At 39.6% G+C, this 26,532-nt stretch overlaps 1 protein-coding gene and 1 long non-coding RNA gene across 4 annotated transcripts; both read right to left on the minus strand.

Moving 5' to 3' along the window:
- Nucleotides 1–661: 661 nt before the first annotated feature.
- On the minus strand, nucleotides 662–4,110 carry il12ba (interleukin 12Ba). 2 transcript variants are annotated; one of them, XM_003445920.2, is made up of 9 exons: nucleotides 4,034–4,110; nucleotides 3,309–3,428; nucleotides 2,653–2,740; nucleotides 2,268–2,555; nucleotides 2,075–2,177; nucleotides 1,578–1,807; nucleotides 1,328–1,491; nucleotides 1,055–1,173; nucleotides 662–814 (listed from the first exon to the last, which is right to left on the minus strand). In XM_003445920.2, exons 2-9 carry the CDS (start codon nucleotides 3,345–3,347, stop codon nucleotides 769–771), a joined length of 1,077 nt encoding a protein of 358 aa, XP_003445968.1. In that variant the 5' UTR covers nucleotides 3,348–3,428; nucleotides 4,034–4,110; the 3' UTR covers nucleotides 662–768. The 2 variants fall into 2 exon arrangements, with proteins under 2 accessions (XP_003445968.1, XP_013127200.1); XM_013271746.3 differs by lacking the exon at nucleotides 4,034–4,110 and adding an exon at nucleotides 3,567–3,713.
- Nucleotides 4,111–16,781: 12,671 nt separating this feature from the next.
- Nucleotides 16,782–19,620, minus strand: LOC102081441 (uncharacterized). 2 transcript variants are annotated; one of them, XR_002063134.2, is made up of 4 exons: nucleotides 19,320–19,620; nucleotides 19,083–19,221; nucleotides 18,539–18,720; nucleotides 16,782–17,935 (listed from the first exon to the last, which is right to left on the minus strand). It is a non-coding gene; the product is annotated as an uncharacterized LOC102081441 (long non-coding RNA). The 2 variants fall into 2 exon arrangements; XR_269053.4 differs by having other exon boundaries at nucleotides 19,083–19,620.
- Between the last annotated feature and the right edge of the window lie 6,912 nt (nucleotides 19,621–26,532).

The following is a 26,532-nucleotide window of genomic DNA, read 5'->3' on the forward strand; positions in this document are numbered from 1 at the left end:
GTTTGAAACTAAGCATGCTGAGGAACTCAGTTTTGATATTACTGTATTTAGGTAAGGGAAAATGCTGCTCTATTAATATATCAATACTGGCAGCAGTTAATTTTAAACACATGGATTTCACAGAAAAGTACTGCCCTTTAGAGAATCCCATGTAAAATTAAGAGCTGCCAGCTAGTTCAGTATAGAGCAGGTGCATGATGATTTAATCTGAAATTATGATTTTGTAATATAGTCATGGAGAAGGCAATTGATAGAAAGAAAGCAAGCAAACATGTCCTGGCAAGAAGCACATATAGGAAACCACAGGTGCCATAACTTGACTAAGAACAATTGTTTTAATGAAACTTCTGTTTTTTGTCCCAGAGCGAAGAGGAGTTTCTACCGAAAGCTACACTATCACCCAACTGTGTTAGGGAAAAGACACAGAAATTCTGCGCACCTGATGTCCATCTACATGTGTTGTTCAAACATTGTTCTCTGCAAAATGGGTCTTAATATTACACCACTGACCTTTCTGAAGGGTGATAGGAAAAACAGTGCTACAGTCATTTCTTGAATGACTTCTGTAGTGTCTCCTTATGTCTGAAGTCTGGGCGCTGTGTTAATTTGATTGGTAGCTTCTGTTTTCACTAATATTGTGCAACAGACAGGTGACAAAAAGGACAAAGCTGAGCTCACTTTATTTACTTTCACAATCAGACATTACAAAAAACAATTTTATTTTGTAAAAATAAATATATAAAGCACTGGGATTCTCCTCTTTTATACTCATTTGTTCTTGTGCTTGTTCCTCTTCTTCCTGTGGTTCCTCAGCCTGTAAACAGAATAGAAATAAAGGAATCATTTGGCACTCAGACTGAATTTTAAGGCTCAAAAAACACACCACAGCCATCAGTGAGTTGTGTAAGGAGTGGAAACAATAAGGCCATGAGACAACACACAGTCGGCACTCTGACATGTGATCAGAACCTATGGGGAAAAACGCGTGGCTTGCAAGATTCACAAAGGAAACCGATGCAGAGTGTCCCATGTTACACTACCGAGTGGCACCAACCTTTTATGGCTCCAATCGCTCCATTGTGAGAAAGAGAAGGCATCCTTTGCTCTGACGCACACAGCCTTAGCCCTGTGCTTCACTTTGAACTGAGTGTCTGTAGAGTGGACTGTCAAAGCCTGAAATTGTTAAAAAACAAAAACGCATTTATAAATGTACCCATCATCGTTTTTTTTGAAGTATGCACTGCATCATATCAATTAACACATATTCTGTATCATTATATTCATTTCTTCTTTCTGGAAATATTTACAGTCTGTAAATGCCACTTACTTCATAGTTGCTGCAAGGACTGTCACACCCCTCGCAACCATTCTTGAGCTGTGCAATCTGGAAGGTGAGAGGGAAGTAGGAGTAGGGGCTGCTCCAGGAGCTCGGGTAACTCCACTGTATCACTGTGGTGTTGACTTGAGCAATCTCCACCTTGTCAGGTTTCACTGTTTAAGACGGAAGCAAAACACCAGAGTGAGACCGAAACAATGGAAAGCCACAAAAGAGGAAGCTTCCTCCAAAGAATTCTCACCTATGTCTGACAAGTAAAAGCGCTTAAAATATTTCTCCAACAGAAAGTGCTGGCTCAACACGAACACAGTGACGCAGATCTGCTTGCTCTCCTCGGCGTAAGGGCAGTGCTGTTTGTCCAGGCAGGAGATCCTGTTGTCGTTCACGGTACAGCTGAAGTTGCCGTGACCTGAGGAGCACGTCCACTCGCCGCTGGTATCCACAGAGCACTTTGTGTTGAGGTCAGGAAGACTAGAAAAGTCAAAAACATGCATTTACAGTCAAGTGGTTGTACAAGATTCTCATGGACAAACATTTGCAGCTGTATCATTATCATCATTACTACTACTACATGGAATATGGTTCCCTGTACGTGACCTTTAAAATCAAAAACATGTTTCCTTTCATAACTGGGCATTTATGGATGTCACTCTGCAGTCTCAGCTCTGACAGGATGAGTGTCTTGTTGTTATTGGAGAGCAGAACCGAAAGCATTTCAGCAGTACAACGTGCGCTTACCGATGAGCGCTGACAAATGCTACTCTGCCACTGCGGCTGCTGTGCCAGGTCCAGGAGCAGTGGAACTCGCCGTTGTAATTTTGAGCCGTGCACTTGAGATAATCTAGCAAGAAGATTCAGAGAGCACAAGGCAAATACTTTAAAATGTATGCAGTTTTCTCAGCTGTATAATTTGTGTCAAATTCGCACATACCTTCGTCAGTTTTCACCAGTATCTTCCGCCTTTTGCTCTCATCTTCTTTGATGAGAACAATAGTATGATTGAGAAGAGATCCATCCTCGCTGTGGCAGGTGTAGTTGCCCCCTCCTAAGCTTTCCTCTAGCTGCACTCGATAAGAGTTTCCCCTCTGAGCTTGCTCTATTCCATTCTTCTTCCAAAAGATTTCTTGGCTCTGGTTGGCACTCACAATGAGCTCCTGTGGCGACTCCATACACAACAGGTTCTGCTCACCCAAAGTGCCATCCACCTCCAAAACCAGAACTATCGGGGGACAGATTCACATTCAAGGGATTGAAAAGAGGGCGAGAATCAATCATTTAAACTTAGGCTGACAGATTCTCCCAAATATCAAACTTACTGTTGGGCAGCAGAGTCCAGTGCTTCCTTGGATTCTGGTAGCTGATTTGGAGAACTGCACAGATGATGCTGAAAGCAAACCACTTCATCTGAGTGAAAAAAAAAAAAAAAAAAGACAGAGGTAATCATGAAAAATCAATAAAAATTGGAAGAACAGAGGGCAGAAAGGAAGTCAGTAAAAATGCAATAAAAGCAGTACAGGCTCTTGGATGCACATGCTTAAAGACATTACACCTGCATTTACAAATAGCAGTAAAGCTGCATTTGTAATAACCCAATGCAATAGTGGAAATGCACTGCCATCAACCCTGAACAGTGTCCAACTGCTTAAATAAATAAATAGTAAAATTTGATAAATAAAGTCATAACACTCTGTGGAAAGATAAGTTGATATCAACAGCAGCATTTGTGATGCCAAATGGAATCAGTCAACTCAAAGTGCTTAAATGTTAAACAAGCCACACCTACTTATAATACTTGTGAGTGATTTCTAACCACTCTTATTTTATATTATTACTCTTATTATTTAACATTAACCCTTTTTGTTTTTAAGTTATAAATTTTTTTCCCTCCTCTTTTGCAATTTCCCAGTTGGTTACAGTGCTCAACTTTACACGCTTTAGTATATGTAAACAGATTTGTAAAGAGCAACCTTACCTTGTCAGTACCTTCCACGCTTAACGAAGATTCTGTCATTCGGGCGCCTTTTATCGCTGATGGCCAAATTTCCCCGTGCTGCTGCTGGAGGGGAAAAAGTCCAGAGGAAATTCGCTTTCCCTACGTCCAGATAAACAAACATATACATATGAATCCATTCATTAATCACTCCCAGTCGTCTCTCATTGAACAAAGCAGTAACAGGTGCACTAAACACTAATCAGTGTGATTGTGTCGGTAGTTGCAGGCGTTTGTGACCTTTATTTATTATCATCTTGTCTTTGCTGGCACCATTAATCGCAGCTCCTGCTCGTTTGCTGCTTGCGAAAGATCACCTAGTTTCACTTTCAGTTTTGGCGCCTGCTCTGCGGCATTAAAACACTTCCCAGCACTCCCCCGCTTGACCTTTTTTTTTTTTTTTTAAAATAGAACCAAATTTGAACCTTAACTTTTTCACTTTTTTAAAAACCTCCTTAGTCACATACAAATACACAATTGTAATATTTTCCCTCAAAAAAAAGGAAGTTTTATTAGCAAATCTATGAATTAACGCAAGCAGAAGTACATAAGCTACATGATGACAAAATGTCATAGTCACAGGGAGCCTGCGATCTCCAATCATCCCGCAGTGCCTTTAATAACTGTTGTATATTTCACAGACTATTTTAAAATCCATGGAAAAAGTCGCATAATACTTTAAGAGTTGTGTCTACTTTGTTTCTCACCTCCCCTCCAGACTACACCTGACCTCCAGCACGCAAAAGCCATTTCTGGCCTCCTTTTATGGTAAAGTTCCTGGGGGGGAATGTGCCAAGTGTAGGATGAAGGAGGGGTGTGGTGGCATTTGGTGAGGTTAAAGAATCTGTTGGTTTTAAACATTTGCAGAATTGGGGCATTTTCTAAATATATTTTTGCTAATGTTCCAACTGTTAACTTATCATCATTATATTTGAATGACAGCTTGAGCGTTATTAATTTATTTAATAACGCTCAATCTTAATTGCTATTTCAACGGGTGGGAGGAGCCACTGGCTATTTAGTCAGGGGTTGCCACTCTCTTGGAGGGGCAGTATGGTAGGTCGTGATGTATCAGAGGCCCTTGTTAAAGGGGGTTTGCCCATGAAGTACAATGCTTTTTCAATTTTGTTAGGATTATCTTTAAATTGGAAATGTTATCTTTTTCCTTAAAATTTCTAATTTATTTTTCTTTAGTTGGCTGCACTGTATATATAACAATGTGAAAGAACTAATAAAAAGACCTGATTATCAACCTTCTGAACAACTTTTTTCTGCTTCCACCCTAACAGTGGTCTTATGTCATCTTGATGACAAATACAAAAGTTAGGTTTATAGGGGAAGTAAAAGCTGCTCTCATGTCTGACAAATGCTCAGCCTAAAGTGGGCTTGTAATTGTTGCAGGCTACTTCCTGTTTTATTTTAATCGTTGGTTTCATGTGTATTAGGTAGGTGAGGTTTTTATGATCTGTCCAAAGAATGAAAGGATGCTCAATGCCCCCCAACCTGCGTCTCCAGGGCCAGTTCAGTTTCATGGTAAAGAGCTGTTGGTCACAGACATCACAGTTATGTTCTGCTGGGGAGAAACAATGAGAAAAAAAACCACATGGGTATAGCTTGCCCTCCTTCTGTTGGAAGAGGGCAACACCCATCCAGGAATCTAAGGCATCCACCTCCACAATGAACTGTTGGGTGGTGTCTGGTTGGATGAGAACAGGAGCCAAAGTGAATATTCCTTGAGCTGAGTTAAAGCTGTTTGTGCTGATTCTGACCACTGAAAAAGAATTTTGGATGAAGTGAGACGAGTGTAAGGAAGGTGATAAAAGTTAGCAAAACTTAGTGGAGCTGTTTTTGGGTGGACGGATCGGGCCAATCGATCACTGCCTGCACCTTGGCCAGGTCAGCGTTGATTCAGTGATGTCAATGATGTAGCGTAGGAAAGAAACGGGATAGACATGAAATTCAAATTTCTTTCCCTTAATAAAGAACTTGTTCTGAAGGATTTTTGGAGGACCTAACAGAGATATTGTAAACAAAACAAGTTAGGTAGAATTGGAAGACTGTAAGTGTGTTATTAAGGCCAAATGGCATTACTGGAAACTTGAAAGGACCTAGGGTGAATGTCGAAAGCAGCCTTCCATTCATCTCTTTGATGAGGACAAGGTGATAGGTGTTGCACAGGTCAGGTTTTAGTGAACACAGTAGCAACAGTTCGAAAGGAAGGATAATATAGGGTGTGGGGGTTAGACGGGTTAGGCCAAGTTGCATGGGTTGGCCTCATTCATTGTCGTATTTGCAGCTTAGCATAGTTTGCTTCTCAGGGGAAAATCTGGGAACTCTCCAATCCAATGCTCCCTGAGAATTGTGGCCCATGGGCACCAATAATCCCATATGTGATCATCAATCCTAATACACATCGAAATAAGTTATTCCAACAAGGTAGAGAGATTTTCTGTAGCAAACTCAGTCCCCATATTGTCTCATAAACCATGCAAAAATCCAACCTGGAAGGATTTTCCTTACATCCTGCTTCCACTGCAAGAATCTAAAAATCAGTGGATCAATCTGCAACACTTCTCTTATCTTGGTGAAGTGAAAACAGTCTATGCCTTGTTGAAAAAACTTCTCAACTTGGAAAGAAAATCCACATATGACTGGTCAGGGTGAGAATTTAGGACCACCTGTGCACACTGCAGTGCGTGTTCTTGTAATAGTTCTACAGAAAATGCAAGCTTTGCACTGTCAGATGAATAGGCAGGGCTCTGCTACCGAAACACCAGGAAACACTGAATGAAGACACCACCACTTTTTCCAACTCACCAGAGAAAACTTCAGAGGTGTCGTAAGCTGAAGCGGAGGAACAGTAGCAACAGAGGAAGAACTTGTTGACTATTAATTGTAGTTGTATTTATGATGTATTTTGGTTTTATGAAAATGTATGTTTTATTGTAAAATGTATCTATTTTGATTGTAAGCCCAACAAGGGACAATTGTTGAAAATTAGCAATAGCTATAAATTTATGTGCTTTACATCAGTTTCATGTTTTGTACTTGGACTATGTTAAACTGCACTGTCCCTTTTAAATAAATAAATTCAAATTCAAACTGGGATTTGACTGGGGTGAAACTGGGTTAGACATTGGTGAACTCGGCCTTTGGAGCATGGCATCCCGTTATCCAGAGATGTGTTGCAGTATTTGTTCATGTCTTTCCAGTTGAGCTCCATGTTGAACAAAAGAACGTTGGACAGCTGAATCCATTTCTATGGCCTGATTGTTCTGTCAAGAGCATGTACTCTTAGAGAAAAGTTCTGTTTACTTACAAGCAGGAAATGTGCAACAATATCTGAGGCAAAAACCTGCGTTTAGTGCTGGCTTGGGTCCACAAAAAACAACAGTCATGCAAACAGGTCTTCCCTCTGTTTAAGTAGAGTCAGAGGAATCAGAAGCTGAAGTGTGTGCTCATTAACATCAGGTGCACCAGAAGGAAGAGTGGGAATTCTAAAAGGATCCTGCACCTGCAAACAGAGGTGTGGTTAAAACACATGTAAACAAATAGATGCAGAGACAGGAGAGAGAGAGAGGGAAGACCAGGAGGACTGGAGGCCCATGACAAGATCTCCCTTGGTGTTATAGGGTATGGAGTAACCCAAACTAATAAATAAGCAATTCAACCAGCATAACATGCAGCATGTAAAACTAATTAAGCACTTTATGACTAATTTATGAATTTTATGTAGAGCAGTGCGGGCAGATATAGTGTTTCTCTTGATCACATTGTAATGTCTTGAAGTGTTTTCATATTACAAAAAGACTAAGAGCTCAGTGACTAGTTATCTAGAATATAAGTGACTAGAACAGCCACCAGTGCCATTGGTTTAAATGATAGGTACCTGTTTTTTAAATTGAGCCTTTGAGAATTCCTCCTGGGAATGTTACCAAGTGTGGTTTCAATGTAAGTGAATAGGGCCAAAATCCAAAGCACTTTTTCTGTGCAATAAAGCATCAGAGTTTCCACAGTGGTCCCCTTACACTCATATACAGGACAGTAAGGAGCATTTTTATTAAGTTATCAAAGTCAGCCTATCCAGGCCTTTTACTAATATTAAGTGGAACATATCATTGCTCAGAACAGATTTCCTCTATCATCTAAGGTCACACTAGAAGCATATAAAGAAGGAACCTCTTTCTGTCATGTGAACTTATATTGGCCAATACTGGTTCTTTTTGGTTAACAAAATTCAAAACAGTACAAGAAGTGGACAATAAGGGAATCTGGTTACATTCTTCCTCTGCAAAACAATAGTAAACATATTTTGAATGGCTGTTGCTGCTGCCAGGCTAATTCCTGCAATTTATGTTTGGTAAATGGACTGATTCTTAAATAGCGCTTTTCTACTCTCCCCGAGTACTCAAAGCACTGTATACAACATGCCACATTCACCCAATCACACCCATTCTCATAAGCACTTTCCCTATACTTAGTGCTTTCTAACTACATTCACACTCCAAAGGATGCATCAGAGAGCAACTTGGGGTTAGTATCTTGCCCAAGGATACTTGCCATGCAGACCGGAGGAGCCAGGGATTGAACCACCAACCTTCCAATCAGCAGGTGACCTGCTCTACCTCCTGAGCTACAGCCACCCCTTTATAGCCTCATCATCAGTACTTCCAAATTCCCCTTCCTTTGGCCACACTATTTCCCCATACCAAATGAATTGAACTGCAACTTTGTATTCTCTGCTGTTAACGTATCTGTACACTCTTGTCTTTAAATTTGTCAGATAATTGTACTGTATTATTAATGTGCCTAAAAAGCTAAAACTTAATCTGCATTAAACCTAGCTGAAGTAAATGGCAAGAAAAATACAACCAGAAATTTTAAACCACTAAGCAAATAGTTTTTAAATAGCCTCTTCATATAGTAAACTGCACGCAAAAAATCAGATGCACTAATCCTTTTAAGCTTGTGTAACCTCAGACCAATTCAGCAAGCAATATTAGGGTTATTTATTAATTTATTTATTGCAGTAATCAAAGGTAAGTAACTTATTTTGGATTTGATTTCTATGGTCTGAAATACTTGTGCATGCTGAAGTTTTTCTGAAACCAGCAGCGCGCATGTTTTAGCACACTGAGACCAAGCTACTTCACAAAAATGATCTCCTTACCTGATGGTGTCATAGTTTTAGCACAGAATGGAGCACAGGTCATTATTTTGGAGGCCTAAGCAAACCATGACACACCTGGATCACAAAACTGATTTTCAAGGGTCCACAAGCCTTCTTACCCAAATCACTTTGATTTCTATTTCCTTGGACACAAGGAATAATTTGGATCCATTTCCCCCTTGAGATGTAATTTCTCAATGAGGATTTATATATGGATAGACGTTTGTGCTTCTCTGGACTTGTAGGCATCAGGGGAGGCATCTACTGTACTCAAATTTCTTTCCAAGGTCTCAGACAAAACGAGTTGTGCTTCATAGACAAGCACTGTGTTGCTGACATTCATATTATTAGACCCAGTCCTTGCACTTTCCCATGGAAGACCTGATTCGTCATTTGCTCTCAGCTGTAGTTGTTTTGGATCATACTTGTAGCTGGAATATTTTTCCATGACTTGCTAACCTGTTGGGCATGCCCAACCTGTTTTCCTAATAGGTTAGGCATCCCACTTCTATGCGAGGCTTATTTATGGCACAGAAAATTCTGTCAGACGTCACAGAGAGCAGTCAAGTAATGACATAACATCTACTGTAACAAAATCTTCAAATGAAAACTGAAACAAATCAAAAGACACTCCCTGGTTTCGGGGGGAAGCCAGGGAGTCAGAATGAAACAGGGTAGCTGGGGATTAAAAAAGAGGACAACAAAAAAATGAACAGCCTCCAACACACAAGCACAAACATGCACACACACGCACACTCACTCACAGACACATACACACACACAGTATTAGTTTTAAAACAACTACCTTCTTTCTTTAGCAATCGAGAAGTTGGGCTTGTCCAAATTGTGACTTACCCATCTCTTAGTGTTTGACCTGCGTAAATCAGGTTCTGAAGAATAACAGTTTTATTGTACCTGATGGGGTTTCGATAGCTCTCCCTGTACTTTCCTGTGGAGAATCTGTACATTCTACCTTTGTTTACATTCATCATAGCCGTCATGGTTCGTTTAGTCACCGGGAGGGACCCAGCCACTGACTGACTTGACAAAACAAAACCCCAATCAGAGAAAATAGGTAGCAACCTAATTCAAACATTCCTATGGAAACAAGTCTACAGTTTCAGTTGCTGTAACTGCAGACTTTGTTTGATGGCATTATTAAGATGTTCACGTAATGTATGGCTGTAAGACATGTTGGCTTAGTGAGAATTCAGTACAGCTAAATCAGGAAAAAAATGCCTGATCATGTTCTAATCTGGAACAATGGGAGCTTGACAGTTTTATGATGTTGTAAATGTTGCCTGAAGACAGCATTTACAACATCCTTACAACATTCACTTCTCTAACCCATTCATCTAACTCGTATACAGCCAACACAACTATCACAGCATGAATGTGATGACAAGGGTTAGTGACATATGTTGGGCAGGGAAGGCCTGCGTGACTGAAAATTCAATGGTCTCAATGGTTTGGCAGACAGAATAGCCCAGGTTGAACGGCCTCATCTTTGTGTAACCTACTGTTTAGTGTCAGGGAGTGGCAGAAACGTGCAGACAATAACACAACTGTTGGTGGTTGAATTTACTTTAAAAAGTTCTCTTTTGTGTGTGATATACAAAGAATTCTGAAATCAAACCGACAGGGGTAGAAAAAAATCATCTCGGTTAATGAAATGTTTGGTGTGTGTGTGTAGTTTAGTGAGAAAATCTGCCAGAGCATAATCTGAGATGGGTGCGATTCATAGAGAGAAACTGCATTAAACTCTTTTTTACTGTGGCTTCTATTCTTCTGTAAACATTTAAAGAGGAATCTGGTTATAAATTGACCATAAAAATAACCCTTTTTGTGTACTATTTATTTGCGACCACTAGATGTCCCCAGAGGGCCACAGGTGTTCAGCCTGCAAATTTAAACTTGTTTAAGAAGTTAAAGCAACCTAACATTCAGAAAGGCCACATATTAAATCTCTGCGGTTTGATCAGTTATGCTGTCAGCACAATGCAAGCGACATTAGTCCATCACTAATAGTGTGGCTCAACGTTTTTCCACCATGGTTTGGGATTTAATTGAGTAAGACTGGTGTTCTTGCTCAAATCTCATAACTCAGTGCGCTGCAGCTGTTAAGAATTACACAGCTGGGAGAGAGTCTCTGTATAAGCCTGTGATCTGTGGCTGTGTGCTGGAATGTGGCCCCAGCCCATAACAGCTGGAATGAACAGTGCAATGATCTCATTTGCGAGGGATGGAAAGTAGGAAAACAAAGGGGGAAAGGAGAAGACCGTGATGATGTAATCTGTGTGGTAGAGAAACGTGAGGAACAGAGTGGACAGGCGTATAGAGACGCCAGCTTATTTAAACTGCTTTCTCTTTGCCCAGAGTTCTTTGTATTTCTGAGTAGAAACTCTTGCCTAGGTGGCAATCAGTTCATTTAGGTAAGTTTTCTGGAAATGAAAGCAAATTTTCTATTTTTATATTGGTAGGAAGATGGATCCGTGCACACATTCACGGGGTCAAGGAGCTCGGTGACTGAAAATGTCAAGTTGCTCTTTAAAGCAGAAAAACACTCATTACCAAAATTGTAGCAGTTAGAAAAAGTCAAACTGTAAAGTGAAGACATTCCAACACGGAGATAGTATTAAAGTGACTAAGGACAGCAAGCTTACTTTAATCTCTCGAACTGTACCGTACTCGACTCTTTGAATCCTGTTCACGCCTACTGTTGTTTGATCCTGAGGATATACAAAAAGTCAAATTTGTTTAATGTGTCAAGTATTTACATTACCTTTAGTGGGCCATTACACTGTACCAGAGGTATGTCTTCATGTATTTGACTTGTCCATCATCTGCATGAACAGTGAGGCCAAAGAAAAATGGGAAGTGTGAATGGAGTATGTACTGATGTTTCTGACAAGGTATCCAGGCTACCTTGTACCAGTAGTAAATGGTATAACTGGGACTGATGGACTTTAAAAACTGTTCAAACACCCCTTTATTAAGATTTTTATAATTTCAATGACATTGTTTACAAAACAAAGCTTTCAAACCCCACTCTTTGTGACACTGTGATCCTCCTTCATATATCTTCTCAGATCTGTTATCATCCACTGCTTGTGATAAAAATCATTTTCGCTGGTGTTTTAATATCCGTGTTGACAAAGCTCCCCACTCATTTGCCACAGAGTTTCTAAACATATTTAATTAATCTGGTTTACAACACCACATGTTCTTCAGCCTACACTTAATCACAGGCATACTTTGGACCTAGCATTTACCAAGGGCATGTGTATTAGCCTCATAAATTTGGTTGACTTCTGCATATCTGATCACTGTTTTTATTTGATAGTAATTTCCAAAGGGTAAACAAGGGTTTCAAAATACACTTGTGCTTTTGAAAGCATGAAAGTGGGTTGAAATTTTAACCTAATTTTGGTGGCAACAGCGTACCAAGTTCTTTCAGCTTCGTTACTCTGGGCACTTTGGATAAATAATGACATTTGCACTCACAGAAAAAAATGAAGAGTGGAACTGAGGTGGAGGAAGATTAGGATTTAGACACATTATCAATGTCAAGTTTTTTTTTTTAATATACAAGTGGGTCGTTCCATTTCATTTTTTCCTGGACTGCCTCACCGATTTGCATCAAAGTGTTATGCATCAAAGGTGGAACACATATAATGAGTGCTGTGAAACTTTAGCTTCATACATCATAGTAGTTTTCAAGATATATAGTCTTTGAAAACTGATCTGTTCACCTAGTTTCAGGACTTTCCCCCCCTTTTTTGCTCATTGAAATCTGAGGCAATGTTTGATCATGAATATCTTAAAGATTTTTAAAGATAAAAGCCTGAAATCTTCACTGGTTTTTCTTATCACAAAAAAGTCCAGCAGTCATGCAAATGACCATATTTGAGCACACATTAATAAAAACACTGAACTGCAAAAAACAACTACAGATAATTTCTAAATGGTACAAAGTTGAGTTGTAACACTGTAAAATGAAGAATATGGAACACGTCTAGATGGTACTCTAATTATAACCTAGAAAATAATTTTGTTAAATTTGTGAATAATTTTCCTTTTCGAGACCTACGTAACTCCATCTAAAACAATTTGCATTTTTGATAACTTTTGATCTACCTGTTCCAAATTACAGAATCTGGTTCATTTTGATGATATAAACAAAAGACCAGTGAAATATTCAGGCTTTTATCTTTAACAGTCTGTGAGATACCCGTTCAATCTGCCAAACTATAGGCCTGAAAGTTCCATTGATGAACCAGTTTAAAAAAAATGTCTTTGTATTTGATAGATCCAGCTAAGACATCAAATATTCTAACATAAATTTTTTATGCAACTTAGAGATGGTCAAGCAGAAAGTTTGCTTGATTTGATTTGAGATGGAATGACCCAAGTGAGAAGTGCAAACTTCACTTATCTCTGTTTTAATGTATACTTATAAACACAGTTTAGCGCTCTTTTGTTTTTACACTAAAGTCTTTCAAATCTTTCATGTTTCAATCAGTGTAAGCTATCTGTTGAGAAATATTCAAAATATTTTTTAATATATTGAGTTTTAAAACAGTCTCCTTAAATTAGCCCAAACACCCCTCAAGCCATGTGGAGGCTTGCCATATTTCTGTGTGAAGTAATGGATAATTAACGGTTCTTTATCCTTTGGCTGTGTCCCAAGATTTTTCAAGACTGTGTAATCACTCATTCAAGAAACTGGCCTCGAGCCATCTGAAAGTAACAACTCATAGTTATAAAACTGCCATGTATTTTTAAAAGATTTTTTTTGTTTTTCAAACTTTAGTCATATTATAGACAGCACTGGTTTGTGGAGTTCCTCAGGGTTCGTGATAAGGACTCATTTTATTTTCACCATATATGTGACCATTTTAACATTACATTAAACAGACAGGCTATTTATATATTTTTCTTTTTTTACTGGTCCTGAATATGTTCCCTAGTATTTCTTTCACTGCCCCTTATTGTTTGATATTAAGGAACCAGGAACCTGGAGGATGTGTTTTATTTCATGACATGCAGTGCATGTCATAAAAAAAATAAAAAACATTAAGAAGATTGACGTGTCATGCTGGTACCATATCTCCAACCTCATATCCCAACTGTCACGAGCCTGGGTCATTTGACCCAACGTTTTGAGTTATAGTTTATTTTGATGTTTATGGTTTATGTTTAAGTCATTTAGGTTTTCAAAGTTCATTTCTACTATGACTAGGTTGCTGTTTTAGTTCATTGTTTTTAAGATTCCTCTTGTGTCTTCTACCCCTGTGTTTAAGTCTCCCTGGGCCTTCATGTGTTTCATGTCTGTGTGTCTTATGTTGTCAAGTTTGTGTTGTCAGGTCTGCATCTCATCATGTTTCCTGTTTTATTTTGAAAAGGTCTTGTGTTCCTATGTTCAATGTGTTTAGTTTTACTCTTCCCCTGTGATGTTGTTGGGCGTTTCTCAATATGCGTACTTGTGCGTACTTGCGTTCTCGTGTACTCGTGATACGTCATCAGTCGGAGACCAAGTACTGTTCCAATTCGAAGTACGCATCAAGCCGAGAACGCGAAAAAGTCCCGGATGTGTTCTCGCTCCGCCCGTTTTATCGAGCATGCATCGGTGTGGACTTGGTACAGCTAAATATCCCAGAATGCATTTCGTCCAAAACTCAACAGCGGACTCCCGGCACATCGTTTTCAACCCCCCACCCGCTCGCGGTCTTCTCACTACTCAGGTTAAAGAAACCCCAGCAGCTGTCTATAGTATTGAGTGTCCACTAAAATAGAAATAAAAGCGTTCTAACATCTCACCTGCTTGTTTTTATTAAGGTATGTACATGTATGTACATGTACACTATTTTTATTAATAGAGGTTTCACTACTGAGGTTAAAAATGATATATAAGTCACTTAGATCACTTCTAAATGTTAATGTTTGGTTTATTTCAGTGTTTTATTTGTTCCTGAGTAAACCGGTTTGGCTGTGATTAAAGTTAAGCTTCATAACATGTTACTCACAGTTAAATTAGGAGGGGATGGCAGTAAAAACTCCGGACCTGTGACATCATCACGTACGCAGGTGTTCCAATTGTACAAATCGCGAGTCCGTGCTCGCGTTCTCGGCGGGTACGTACTCCCGTGCGTTCTCGGCGAGTACGTACTCACCGAGAACGCGAGTACGTACTCGCGTACTTGAGAATTGAGAAACGGCCGTTATGTTCATTTGTGTCAGCTGTTTCCCCATGTGTTTCCACTTCCCCTGATCACCTCCTGTGTGTATTTATTCTGTGTGTTTTCATTCGTTCCTCGTCCAGTCGTCTGCTATGTTCATGTCATGTTTTCAGGTTTTTCCATGCCAGGTTTTCACATTCAAGGTTTTTTTCATGTTTGAATCTTAGTCCACCCAGTTTAGGTTATTGTTTAGATTAGTCTTTGCCTTTTGTTCTGTACTGTTTTGCCAGCCTTAATAAATGGTTAGTCTTTGTTTTGTCTCTTGGCGCGTCTGCTCTTGGGTCCATTTCCTCACTCCACACAATCAGCTTTGCAGCCAGACTGTGACACCAACAATGTGTTTTAGTGACACATTACTTTCATTCTTGTTTCTATTTCTTCATTGCTGGGCTATTATAATAGCTATTGCTTCATTTCTGTTTTTTTTTTTTAGAATCCCTATTGTACCAAAAACATTAACTAAGAAAAGCGAATATCAAACTTCAGTTTTTGCTAGAGCTTTTTTCCTGTTAATAGGGAGTTTTTTCTTCCCACTGTCACCAAGTGCTTGCTCATAGCTGGGTCATCTGATTGTCGAGGTTTTCTCTATATTATTGGGGTCTTTACCCTAATACTAGGGAAATAGGCCAGGGTCTTTACCTTACAATACAAAGTGCCTTGAGGCAACCGCTGTTGTGATTTGGCGCTATATAAATAAAACTGGACAGAATTTAATTTAATGGCCCTAGAGCTGCTCAAGATTCATTTGAGTCCTGATTTAAATATTAGAGTAAAACATTTAAAGCCCTAGAATCTTAAACACAAGTGCTGTTATTTTTCTATGAGTGCACAATCCGAGATCCTCAGTCAGGAATCTGTTGAAGGTCTTCAACTTAGACTAAAAGACTGCAAGAAGATGCACACCATGATTTCACAAATTGGTTCACTGAAAGAAACACTTTAAAAGAACATTCTCTGAATCCACAACGCAATCAGAAACTTTTGACTCAAGCCAGTTTTACTTATTTTAAAGGTGAATAAATGCCAACCCCTCTCCCTTTACCACAGTTAATAAAAGTTCAGAGAGTTCATCTTTTGCTACAGATGGAACGGTATTAATGAAACGAACGTTCCACGGTCGTACAATCTCTATAGTCCTCTCTCAGGAAAATGGGTTGTGCTGCACCGTTTATCACCTTCTCTCAGAAGAACACAGTCAGTGAGGGGTAGCCTGCTGGAGAGCAGGGGTAGGTGGGGGATTTTCTCGACATTATATCACCTTTTGCCAGACTGCATATAAACCTTCTCTTTAAACACAACAGTAAGTCACTTTATTAAAGTTTTGGATGGTTTTTTTTGACATAAAAAACTTGTTAGAGAATAAAATGTCTATCAAATAGCCCCATGGTTTGGCTTTACAAAGAGGCCTTTTGTGTGTTTTCTTTTCTTTTTTTCCTTTTTTAGTCCTAAGATTCAAGCAATGATTATCTCAACAGACAAGAGAAGAGGAAGGGGACAATCAATTTGAAGAATACAGTAATTCCACAAAATGTTTGGGACATTGATTTTCCCTATTGTGTATTTTTGAAGCAAGACATAATTATGGGGAACATCACATTGACATCTTTGTCATAAAGGCAGGAGGAAGAGGTGTTCATTATCCCAAGATTGATATCTTATAAAATACTTAATTGATATTTCTGAATTGCCACGAGGAACCGGCCAGGAAATGAAATGGCTCTTTCCTCCCGTTTCACACAATAGTGTTAATTAAAATTTGGAGGATTTTAATATTTCTAGAAAATCATATGTCGGGTTGAAACAATTAGAACTGGATTCTGAAATGGTGACACTTGGATTATTCCAATACTGCCAAGACTTTATAGGCAGTTTCTACAAAGACTCCCTATACTGGAACATACAAGATTAATTTCAGTGTATCATGCAAGGCTATTTAATTTCGACTCTAAATGTCTTTTATTCCCAGGGAGGATGGCTTTTCCTTTCTAAGAGCTCATGGTGTGTGGGACAGAGCTTTGGCCTTTTTTTGCCTGAATCTGTGGGTGGTACTGTAGGATTAAAAGGAGCTGCTGGCTCACGCACAAGATGTTGTTGTTTTTGTCAGACAACTTTATCAGGCTGTCTCATGAGGTCATTTACTGTCTGTGTTTGTGTGTTCGCATAAAGTGCGCACACTTAAAATTAGCTAGGATAAATAAGTTAAGTGTAATCGCTTCCCCTTTCAGTGTGTCTTCCAGTATCTGCCCGTATCAGAGACATCATCTGCACAAAAGGACTTGCCGAGTCTGCCCTGAGTGATTCAACCTTTGGCCCAGCAAGGAATGAATATCTCCTTTTCATTTTCTCCCCAATTCATATTTCTTGTAATTAATCTAATTCTTCCTATCTTGGCATCCTAATAGTGGCACAGGACAAACGTCTGAACTCTCCTTGGGGATCCTGGCATTCTGCCTGGGAGTGTTTCTAGTCAGAAGTAAAGCCAAAGAAATCTGAGACAAAAAGGGCTAAGTCGTCCGGCTGTGTGTACTGTAGAACCTCCCAACCATAGCAACGTCAAATGTTTTTTTGCCTGTCCGGTCATGATAATGAAAGGATGACAAAGAGACAAAGGGAGCTTGAATGACCTGTCATTTCTTTAGAGGCCCCAACACTTAAGAGATTTTCATTTGAAGCCTATGACAAGGCTGATGTTACTATAGAGATAACCTTTTCTGCAGCCTCACTTTTATTTGTTTACGAATGCATAAGCATTTATATAGACATGGGGAAAAATACATTTTCTTAAAATAATATTTTTAAACCCGCAATATACTAAATATGGGTATAATTACATGCCCAAACAAAGCTCTTCCTGTTACTGGCCACCACAGTGCATCATCCGTTTCCAGCTCTTCCTGTCCTCTGCATCTTCCTCTGCCACACCTACCATCTGCATGTGCTCTCTCACCACATCCATAAACCACCTCTTTGAGCTTCTTCCTAAGAGGGAACAAGGGAAGGCCATCTTCAACGACCTGCCTCTGTGCTCTTCTTCACTTCTCTTCCACATGCCCTGATGGCTTGGATAGTTGACCCTATCCGCCTTGGCCATTCTAACTATTCCACTGTCCTCCCTCTCATCCATGCTGAGATCACTGTGCCATTCGCAGACATCATAGTCCAAGGAGTTGTTCGCCTGATCTCATCTGCTGTCTGATCATCTAAGTAAGAATAATATACATAAATGGAAGCGTTTGGAAATGTTTTGAGAGAAAACATAGTGCATGTTGCATTCAGCTGCCATTTTTGGTTGAAGGAATACAGAAGGAAGACAGAAAACTGCTGACATATTGTTGGGCCTCTTTGAGCCTTATAAATTTAGCTTTGTATTTATTTTTGACAAAAAAAAGCTCTGGCTGAAGTATATTTGTGTCTATGATTGTAATTGGGTTTGAAAGAAGGTGTGTTAGTTAAACATCAACCTTCAGAAATATAAACAGGAATGACTCTTCCGTGAAATGTTGTATGTTATTCCTGTCATTCAGAGGTGTTGAGTGATACTGAGCAGCTTCCTTGTACAGGCAGTTGTGTATGACAGACAGAAAGTACTCTTACATTCTCTGGTCTGAGGCATTTGTTTGTCTGTACATTTGATTAAAGGTGGTACGTCATATCTCAGAAGCATTAAAGTGTAATTCTGGATCAAAGAGGGTGATTCACAATTAGTGGTAGTGCAGCTAACAGCGGTCCAATGTAATGGTCTATTTTGGTCTGGTTACACTGTATTATCTGGGCTGCACAAGCTGATATGTGGAGAAGTAGACCTGTGATGCTGTGCCAGTGGAATGCCAAATGTCCAACAAGGCAGCCTCTTCAAGCGCAGTCATGCCACAGCTTTGCTTTCTCTTTTGTCACTCAATGAACAGCTTGAGCAAGTGTGAGAAAGACTTTCAGGAAATGGAGAAGCTGGTGGATCACGTCCAACTGTCAAACTGCCTTCCAGGAACTGAAGAAAATCATAACATAGTTACTTCAGTGACTAACTGCACCTGACATGTTTACATGTATAGTTTACTCGTCTGATTTGCAATTTACTCTAGAAAAAATACCTAGATAAAGTACAGCTCAATAGTGGAGATAAAACTGCTAAAACTTGGTGCATGTTGTTTAAAAAAACTACAAACATCACGCAACAAGAGATCAGCTCAATAGTCAAGTAAGCATTTCTTATTTGTATATGCCTATATTCTCAAACCAAATATTACAGGCTGTAGTATCACATGTATTTCCACAATATGTACAAGAGAAAAACAAACAAAAAAGTTTGTGATTATCGAGGTTTTGTACTAACTTGAGGTCAAGACTTACTTGTCTGGTATTGTGGATCTGTGGCAATATAAAGGGTAGCACGTTGGCTCACAGCAGGAAGGTCCTAGGTTTAAACTCGCCATCTGTATGATGTCCTGTGTCTGTGTGGATTCTCACTGGTTCCTCATGCTTCCTCCCACTGTCCAGAGACATGCAATTAGTGGGGTTTGGTTAACTGGTGATTCAATATTCACCTTAGGTGTGAATGATAGTCTCTCTCAGTGACAGATTGTTGACCTGTCTAGGGTTCTCACTCTTCGGTAGCTGGATTAGGCTTCAGACCCTCACAACCCTGAATTGGATAGGTAGAAGAAAACAGGTGGATGAACAATGTAGGGTCAACTGAATAAGGCCCCAGTCACACACGCCTAGAAAGCATCCCACAACAATCATACCAGCAGTCCTAAGTGAATTATGTGTTTCCCCTGAACCATCAAAAACCGAATCCTTTGGTAGTTTGCCACCTCTTATGTCACCGCCATGCCAGTGGATACAGAGTTTTCTCATGTGACGTCATGCACATGTCCCTCAAGAGTTGTCCACCATATTGGATTTGATACAACCACAAGGAATGAAAAGTGGAAAATAAATGTTGAGTGTCACTAAGGGGTGCTGCACCATAAGCCACTGTAATAGCACTGGTCGCTAGCAGACTGCCACAGTCAACTGTAATTTGCATGGAATGCACCAACTTATCTGCAAACTCTCACCAACCACTCTCTAGGCATTAGTGAAACTGTGCCCCATAAACCGGAAACTGAGAACATTTGCCTTCAAAGTTAAAGTAAAGCTCAAAAGGCACAACTTTTACTTTGAAGACAAGATTTCTCAGTATCTGGTTTATGTGCCACATGTCTGCTATTGTGGATCTGTGGCAATAATAAGAAGCAACACATTGGCAGCACTTTTACTACCACCAGACAAATTGGTGTCTTACATGAAAACTACAGGTGACTGCTAGACACCAATGCAATCACAAACTGGTTTTTGGTGTAGCACCCCTTAGCAACAGCTAGCAATTTTTTCCCCTGCAACCGATGTTTGTATCACATCCAATATGGTGGATAACTCACAAGCAACGTGTGCACATGCGTGTACACATCTGTACCAATGGCATGGCACTCAGAGGAGCAGTAGAACTAAGTACACAGTGTTGGATGGAACTCAAGAACATAGCAGAACTTAGCATAATTATAAACGCAGAGGGAGAATGTCCATTTGATATACTGTGTGGCTGAATAAAATGAAAACATTAAAAAAAGGAGGAGGAAAAAAACTACATGTACAGTGTGTGTGTGTGTTTGTTTACTTGACCTGCTTATAGTTAGAAGAAAATTTGTCATAAATAAACATTAAGTTAATGACCTTTTAACTCAACTGGAATGCACTGATGTGGATAATCTAGTAGCCTTCATAATACAGCAACACTGTGGGATTAGATCAAGTACATTCTCTTTAAAACATGTGCGCGTACACACACGCACAAAACTCATCTGAATTTGGGAATAATATGGAGGGTGAAAAACTAAATATTTCATTGAAATGAGATGTTTTTCCCCGCAATTAGGACATTTAAGTCAAGTGAAAACAAAGAAAAAATGTTCCCATGGTCATAACTCATGCAAGTTCTGGTGAACTTATTTTCTTCCCTTACGTAACTCTGCTGTTTGCTGTTTCAGTCCATTTCCATGTCATTTCTTTCTTTCTTTTTTTTCTTACCGCTTCCCTGTCTTTTTAAAACCTTTTTTAAAAATTTACTACCCATTCATCGGTGCAAGTACCTTCACACAGAGCTAGAATATCTTGGGAAACTCGTAACACATACTCTGGTGACTGGTAGAATTCAACAGTGGGTTCTAATGATGTTTTGTCTCAACTCAATGCACTCATCGGCATTCCCTAGAGACAGAACAGCTGCACTTATACCCTTAAGTACACACATCCTACGAGTGTGTAGTGCTGGCTACAACGCAGCATAAGAGGTACAAATGCATCTCTGTGTGATTAATGCCAGATGAGCAATCATTTTTAAATGCATGTAAGACTAAACTGGTTTCTAGTGTTCTATAAGCTACACAGCCACATTGTCTTCGCAAACACATGACCTAGTTTTGTTTTTGGATCTGTTCCAAAACCTGTTTGGGAGCACAACTGGTCCGCAGGTGTTTACATCCAGGTTCTGGGGATTTAATGGACAGGGTGTGAGACAGTCTGGCTAATGAAATGCTTAAATATCAGCTCATGGTTCAGAAAGAATTACATACCAGAAAGCGAGTGGGTCTGGCAGAGTGCTTGCTGGTATGGTGTAGTGTTTTATGTCAAAGTCACAGTTTCTACACCTGCACAGTGGCAAGGGACTATGCTTAGATGTCGCCATCTGCGCTTGACGGCTAATGTCCTTGCAGACCAGCAGCCCATGATCTATAGCAGTGCTGACAGCACATATTTAATGGGTAATGAACTGTGGATTTATGTAATGTATTATGTAGCCTCGGCCCTATTCCTGTTGTGTAGTCCTACACGCTGTAGTTGTTGCTGTTTTACAGGTTAATGTTGTCAAGCTCAAACCAACCATCCAATCTTCTTGCCATTAAAAAGGTGTCATAGTGCTCTCTAGTGTGAGAGGTATGCTATAAAAGAAATTCAACACAACCAGGTTTCTTTGCATTTTTCTTGCTTTTTCTTTACAAAATCTAAAACTCCAGCCAGCGATAATGGGTATCATGACAGTTGTTATCAGCTTTCTATGTTAAACCAGTTTTCCTGCTTTGGGCTCTGTGCATGCTCACATAAAAAAAGGTGTCATGTGGCTCTTCTGACGTCCCTGCCAGTGATTATAAAATGGTAATAAAAAGTTATAAAGAAGAACATAAAAGCAGTTGAAATTCCAAGGAATGTAAAAGAATTGGCAGCCGCTTAGAATCAAGCATAAAAACATATTTTTATATTTTTGCCATCACCAACTGAACACATGCAAATTACAGCTGCAATGACACATACTGTTTGCACTCACGTGACTTCTTTGGGTGGTTTTGCTTAACAAATTGCATGAATAATATGTATTTGTGGAGCAGAATCTGTATCGCACTTAAAAACATGGTTTAAATGAAGGAACCAGAGAAAAATGCCACTTTCTTACTAAAACTCCTGGTTTTGATGAGCTGTGTGCTCAGCATAAGTAACCACTAAGCTTTTTTTTTTTTCCTGACACAACAAAAACTGACTTTAAGCTCGGCATGGCTCAGTAATCCGTTAATCTTGCGTTGTAGTCCCCCCCCGTGGTCTAGGGCCTTCACCCACCCATCTTTTAGTAGTTTTCATATGTGTTTTACTGGAACAGGGTTTCTTCAGTTCCCTCAGAGGTTCCCTTGCCACTGTTTTCATGTTAGTGAGAAGTCATTTCTCTTCTGTAGTCCAGTTTCTTTCATCTCCTGTATTCGTTTTACTTCCTGTCTGCTTTCCTTTGATTCCCTGACTCTTTTCACCTGTTGTTAATTACTTTCACCTGCGTCTCATCTCCGAGCCATTTGTCCTCCCCAGTCAGCACTTGGAGTGTTTGTAGCTTGTCTCTCCTCTCTTGCTTTGTCAAGATGTCTGTTCGTGTTCCCTGATGTGTAGCCCCGATTTCTCTTTGTGCCCTTGTTTTGCCTGGCTTCTCTTGTGGATTTCAGTTTTACTTTGCATTTTTGGACATATTTGTGGACTTTTTGTACCAGCCTAAATAAAGCTCTGTTTTTCCGTTTCATTCCATTATTTCTGTGTCTTGCAGTTGGGGCCTCAGCTCAGCGAAATCAAAATGCATCCTAAAGAAAAACCTATAACTCAAGCATCCTAAATCTATCAGTGCAGGATGTTATTATTATTATTATTTTTTTTTTGCAATGTTTCGAACACACTAAAAAGGCCTTTTATTACTTGTTCAAACCTAGCCTGAGTGCTTGGACATGGCATTTTTGATCATAATCATTCCATTTATCTTTTTTACCTTTAGTAGCAGTGGCAACCTGACCGATCTCATGGAAATAAAAATGTTTTATTTTGATTACCGAGAACAACATTGTATCATTTTGCATTTGATTTATGACCATTTACCTCTATGGAGACAAGTGGACCATTTCATAAAAAAGCCGTCCACAGCAAAACAGAGCAACCACTTGCAACCACTAGAGTTGTGCTTAAGGTTTTCTTTCAGTATGGTGCTAATCTGTATACGGCAAAAACCTAAAAAAAAAGTTAAAAAAAGTGAAAATTTAGATAATAAAATGATTGAAAATATATGTTTGTGTGGCGACCCATTAGAGGGCCCCACTCACACCCAAGCTTGGAGGAGAGGTTCTGTTGTGTTTGGGCGCGATATGCTCAGTTGATGTACGAAGGTGAATAAAGTTGGAGTGGAAAACTAGAGCTCCTGTGTTGTGTGTCCCATGCCTCCATATTGGTGACCCTACTTTGAACACGCGGTGAACCACGGAGATCGCCCTGATCACCCTCTGCCTCCTGCTGCGGCTACGTTTGCCGTGGCGCTCCAGTTGCCAGACTTCTGGCTCCACGACTCCTCGTCATGGTTCGTCCATGTGGAGGCATAGTTTGCTCTCCACTGCATCTCGGCTGACAACACGAAATTTCATCTTCTGTATACGGCAAAATCCTCACAAAGAAAAAATTTAGATAATAAAATGATTGAAAATATATGTTTGTTTTTTTTATTGGGACTCAGAATGAATACTTGTTGCTTGTTTTGATGTTTTTCCCGTTTTCATTTGCTTCCTATTACTGGAAGGATTATCGCTGTTGTGCTCCCTGACTATTGTCTGGCAAGAGGACACAAAACAGCCTTTTTTTCCCGACTAGGACTTAAAGTCCAGGTGAAAATAAGTTTTCATCATCCTTTTGTGTGCATGTCACATTTCCAAGATGACAAAACCACATCTTTTGATGTGAGAATTAACTGCGGTCTACAGAGGCTGTTCATTCATTATATTTTCTTCACCCAGCGCACAATCCAAAACAGCTTGAACAAGGGCCACAACATTAACGAGACCTTCACAGAACATCCACAAACGTTAAAACAGACTTCCAGTCATTGTTTGTAAATGATGGATGGAGATTAAACATCCATTCTTTCGACACTGATTTCACAAAGAAAGCAAATAGTATAGAAGTCTATCAGAAAATGATTCTACTCCAACCATGAATTATGACCTTGAATATTGGTTTAAATAAACTTCACGTCTTATTTAAGCCAGTGTGTTTGTTTTGTATATTATTGACATCATTAGTGTCCAAAAGGAGGATAAAGCAGGTTATGCTTTACGGTTAACCTGTCGTTCTGCAGTGTTTTCAGGCTAGGCCACAGTATCGGGATCCTTCTTGTGTTCCTCCAAATAGAGCAGGGTAATATGACCAAAAAATATTTATCACAATATACATTTGAAAATTTGCAATAACGATATAACTGACGATATAATTGACACTAGACAAAATACTTTACAACTCCACAACTTTATTAGTGCAAAAAAACCTCATCAATGTATTTTCACTTAAACAAGCAGCTGTTATTTATGTGCATTAACGTTATATAAAAATGTAACAGTGCAAATGCAAATTCCTTGCTGACAGTTTAACCAAAAGGCATTTCCAGCGGAAATTGGCCGACATATCCTCAGCATAACCATGTATAATATCCACAAAACTTAAAAAGAGGTTATACACACACAATACGTAATATTATGTTGAAGCACAGTACGTGTCACTCCGCGAGGGGCCCGCCTACGATAGCCGTAATGCTCCGACAATCCATCAAGCGGTGCGGGTTCGTAGCTTAGCAAAGTCGTACTGAAACATCTAACAGATTTTCAAGCGCCATGTACCACATAAAATCGTTTCGAGGTCAGTAAACAGAACCAGAATTCATACATAAGGCACACAGGATTATAAGCGGCACTGTCGATTTTCAGAAAAATCAAAGGATTGATTTTAAGTGTGCCGTATTTTCCAAACAACAAGGTAATAACGACGGCCCGCTAGCATGCTCTACCAAAAATAGTGCTTTGTTGTGTATCTGACGGACGAAAGCTAAACCAGTTCCACACCACTGAAGTTGCAGCATTTTTACAAACCAGTTCTGGTTCATCTGTTTCATTCAACGATCCACTTTCGCTCTTCTCATTCTGCGTCGCCGCCATGTGCGTATGTAAACATAGGCACTGCGCATGCGGGTTTTACCCATATTCTATCGTGATCAGTGTTGGGTAAGTTACTTTAAATTAGTAACTTAGTTACATTACTAGTTACTTCTCTAAAAAAGTAACTCAGTTACTTCAAGTTACTCGTTACTTTCAAAGTAACTAGTTACTAGGGAAAGTAACTTTGGTTTTACTCAGAATTCTCTTGTTAATGTGTTGCTTCCGTAACTGGATACCCAGCAAGATTGCCAGTCTTCTAGCTTGCTTACTTGCCACAAGTGCACTGTGCCACCTACCAACAGAGAGGAAAAAATAATGTGCACATTTCCACGAGAGAAATCCCACGCCTGGACCGTCGTTGACCGCCGCCATGATTCTAGCCTGCTTTTTACATCCAACACAAAAACTGCAGTCGTGGTGCTTTTGATTGTACTCAGAACTTGGAAATTCTGCCTTCTGAATAGGAAGATGTAGGTAACACCAGACTGCAGATGAGCTGCATCCAGGGCTGGACTGTGACAAAACAATCGTTCTGGGCATTTTGACTAGAGACCGGCCCACCATTATAGGAAAAATCATAAAGCCTTTGAATGAAAACAAACACTGTTGTGACAGTGATGTACACTGTTCTGATGGTATATATGTATCAATCTATCAATCGTTTGTTGTAAGACTCAAATAATTATTTTTTTTAAAAGCGAGACATTTTAAATGAGAATAATAAAGAAAAGTATTTCCTTGTGCCCCCCTTTCCCTGTTAATGCCCTACCTGGCCCCCTGGCAACACTTTGCTAGACCTGCCCCTGCACAGTTACCAGCTGTCAGCTACGTAGAAAAGGATCCTGGTGTTATTTGTCTCTCAGAAACAGTTCATAACTTCCCTTCAACTCATTCATGTCACCTAACAGGTAAACCTGTTTCTCCATCACCTGTTCAGCTCTGATGATTCAGTAAGGACATCTCCTGGTTTCATCTTCATGTTTCCCTCTCACCAGATAACCAAACCGATATCATGACCAGCCGCTTTACAGCTGTGGCTCCAGCAAACATCAGCTGATACTAGAAATTAATATTAAATAAATAAATTCTAACAACAGCTGATCAAGCTTAAACGTGCTGCTGTTGTTTAACGCGACATCCGCTGGTTTCCTCTTTCTGGCGCAAAGTGGGCGATAAATAAGCAAGAGAGAAAAGCCGATCAGCTGATCATTGATCAGTTTCGTGATTGAAGTAGAAACAGGAGAGGAGAGAATGAGAGAAGAAGA

This window comes from Oreochromis niloticus, linkage group LG2 (assembly GCF_001858045.2).
Source record: "Oreochromis niloticus isolate F11D_XX linkage group LG2, O_niloticus_UMD_NMBU, whole genome shotgun sequence".
Lineage (NCBI taxonomy): Eukaryota > Metazoa > Chordata > Actinopteri > Cichliformes > Cichlidae > Oreochromis > Oreochromis niloticus.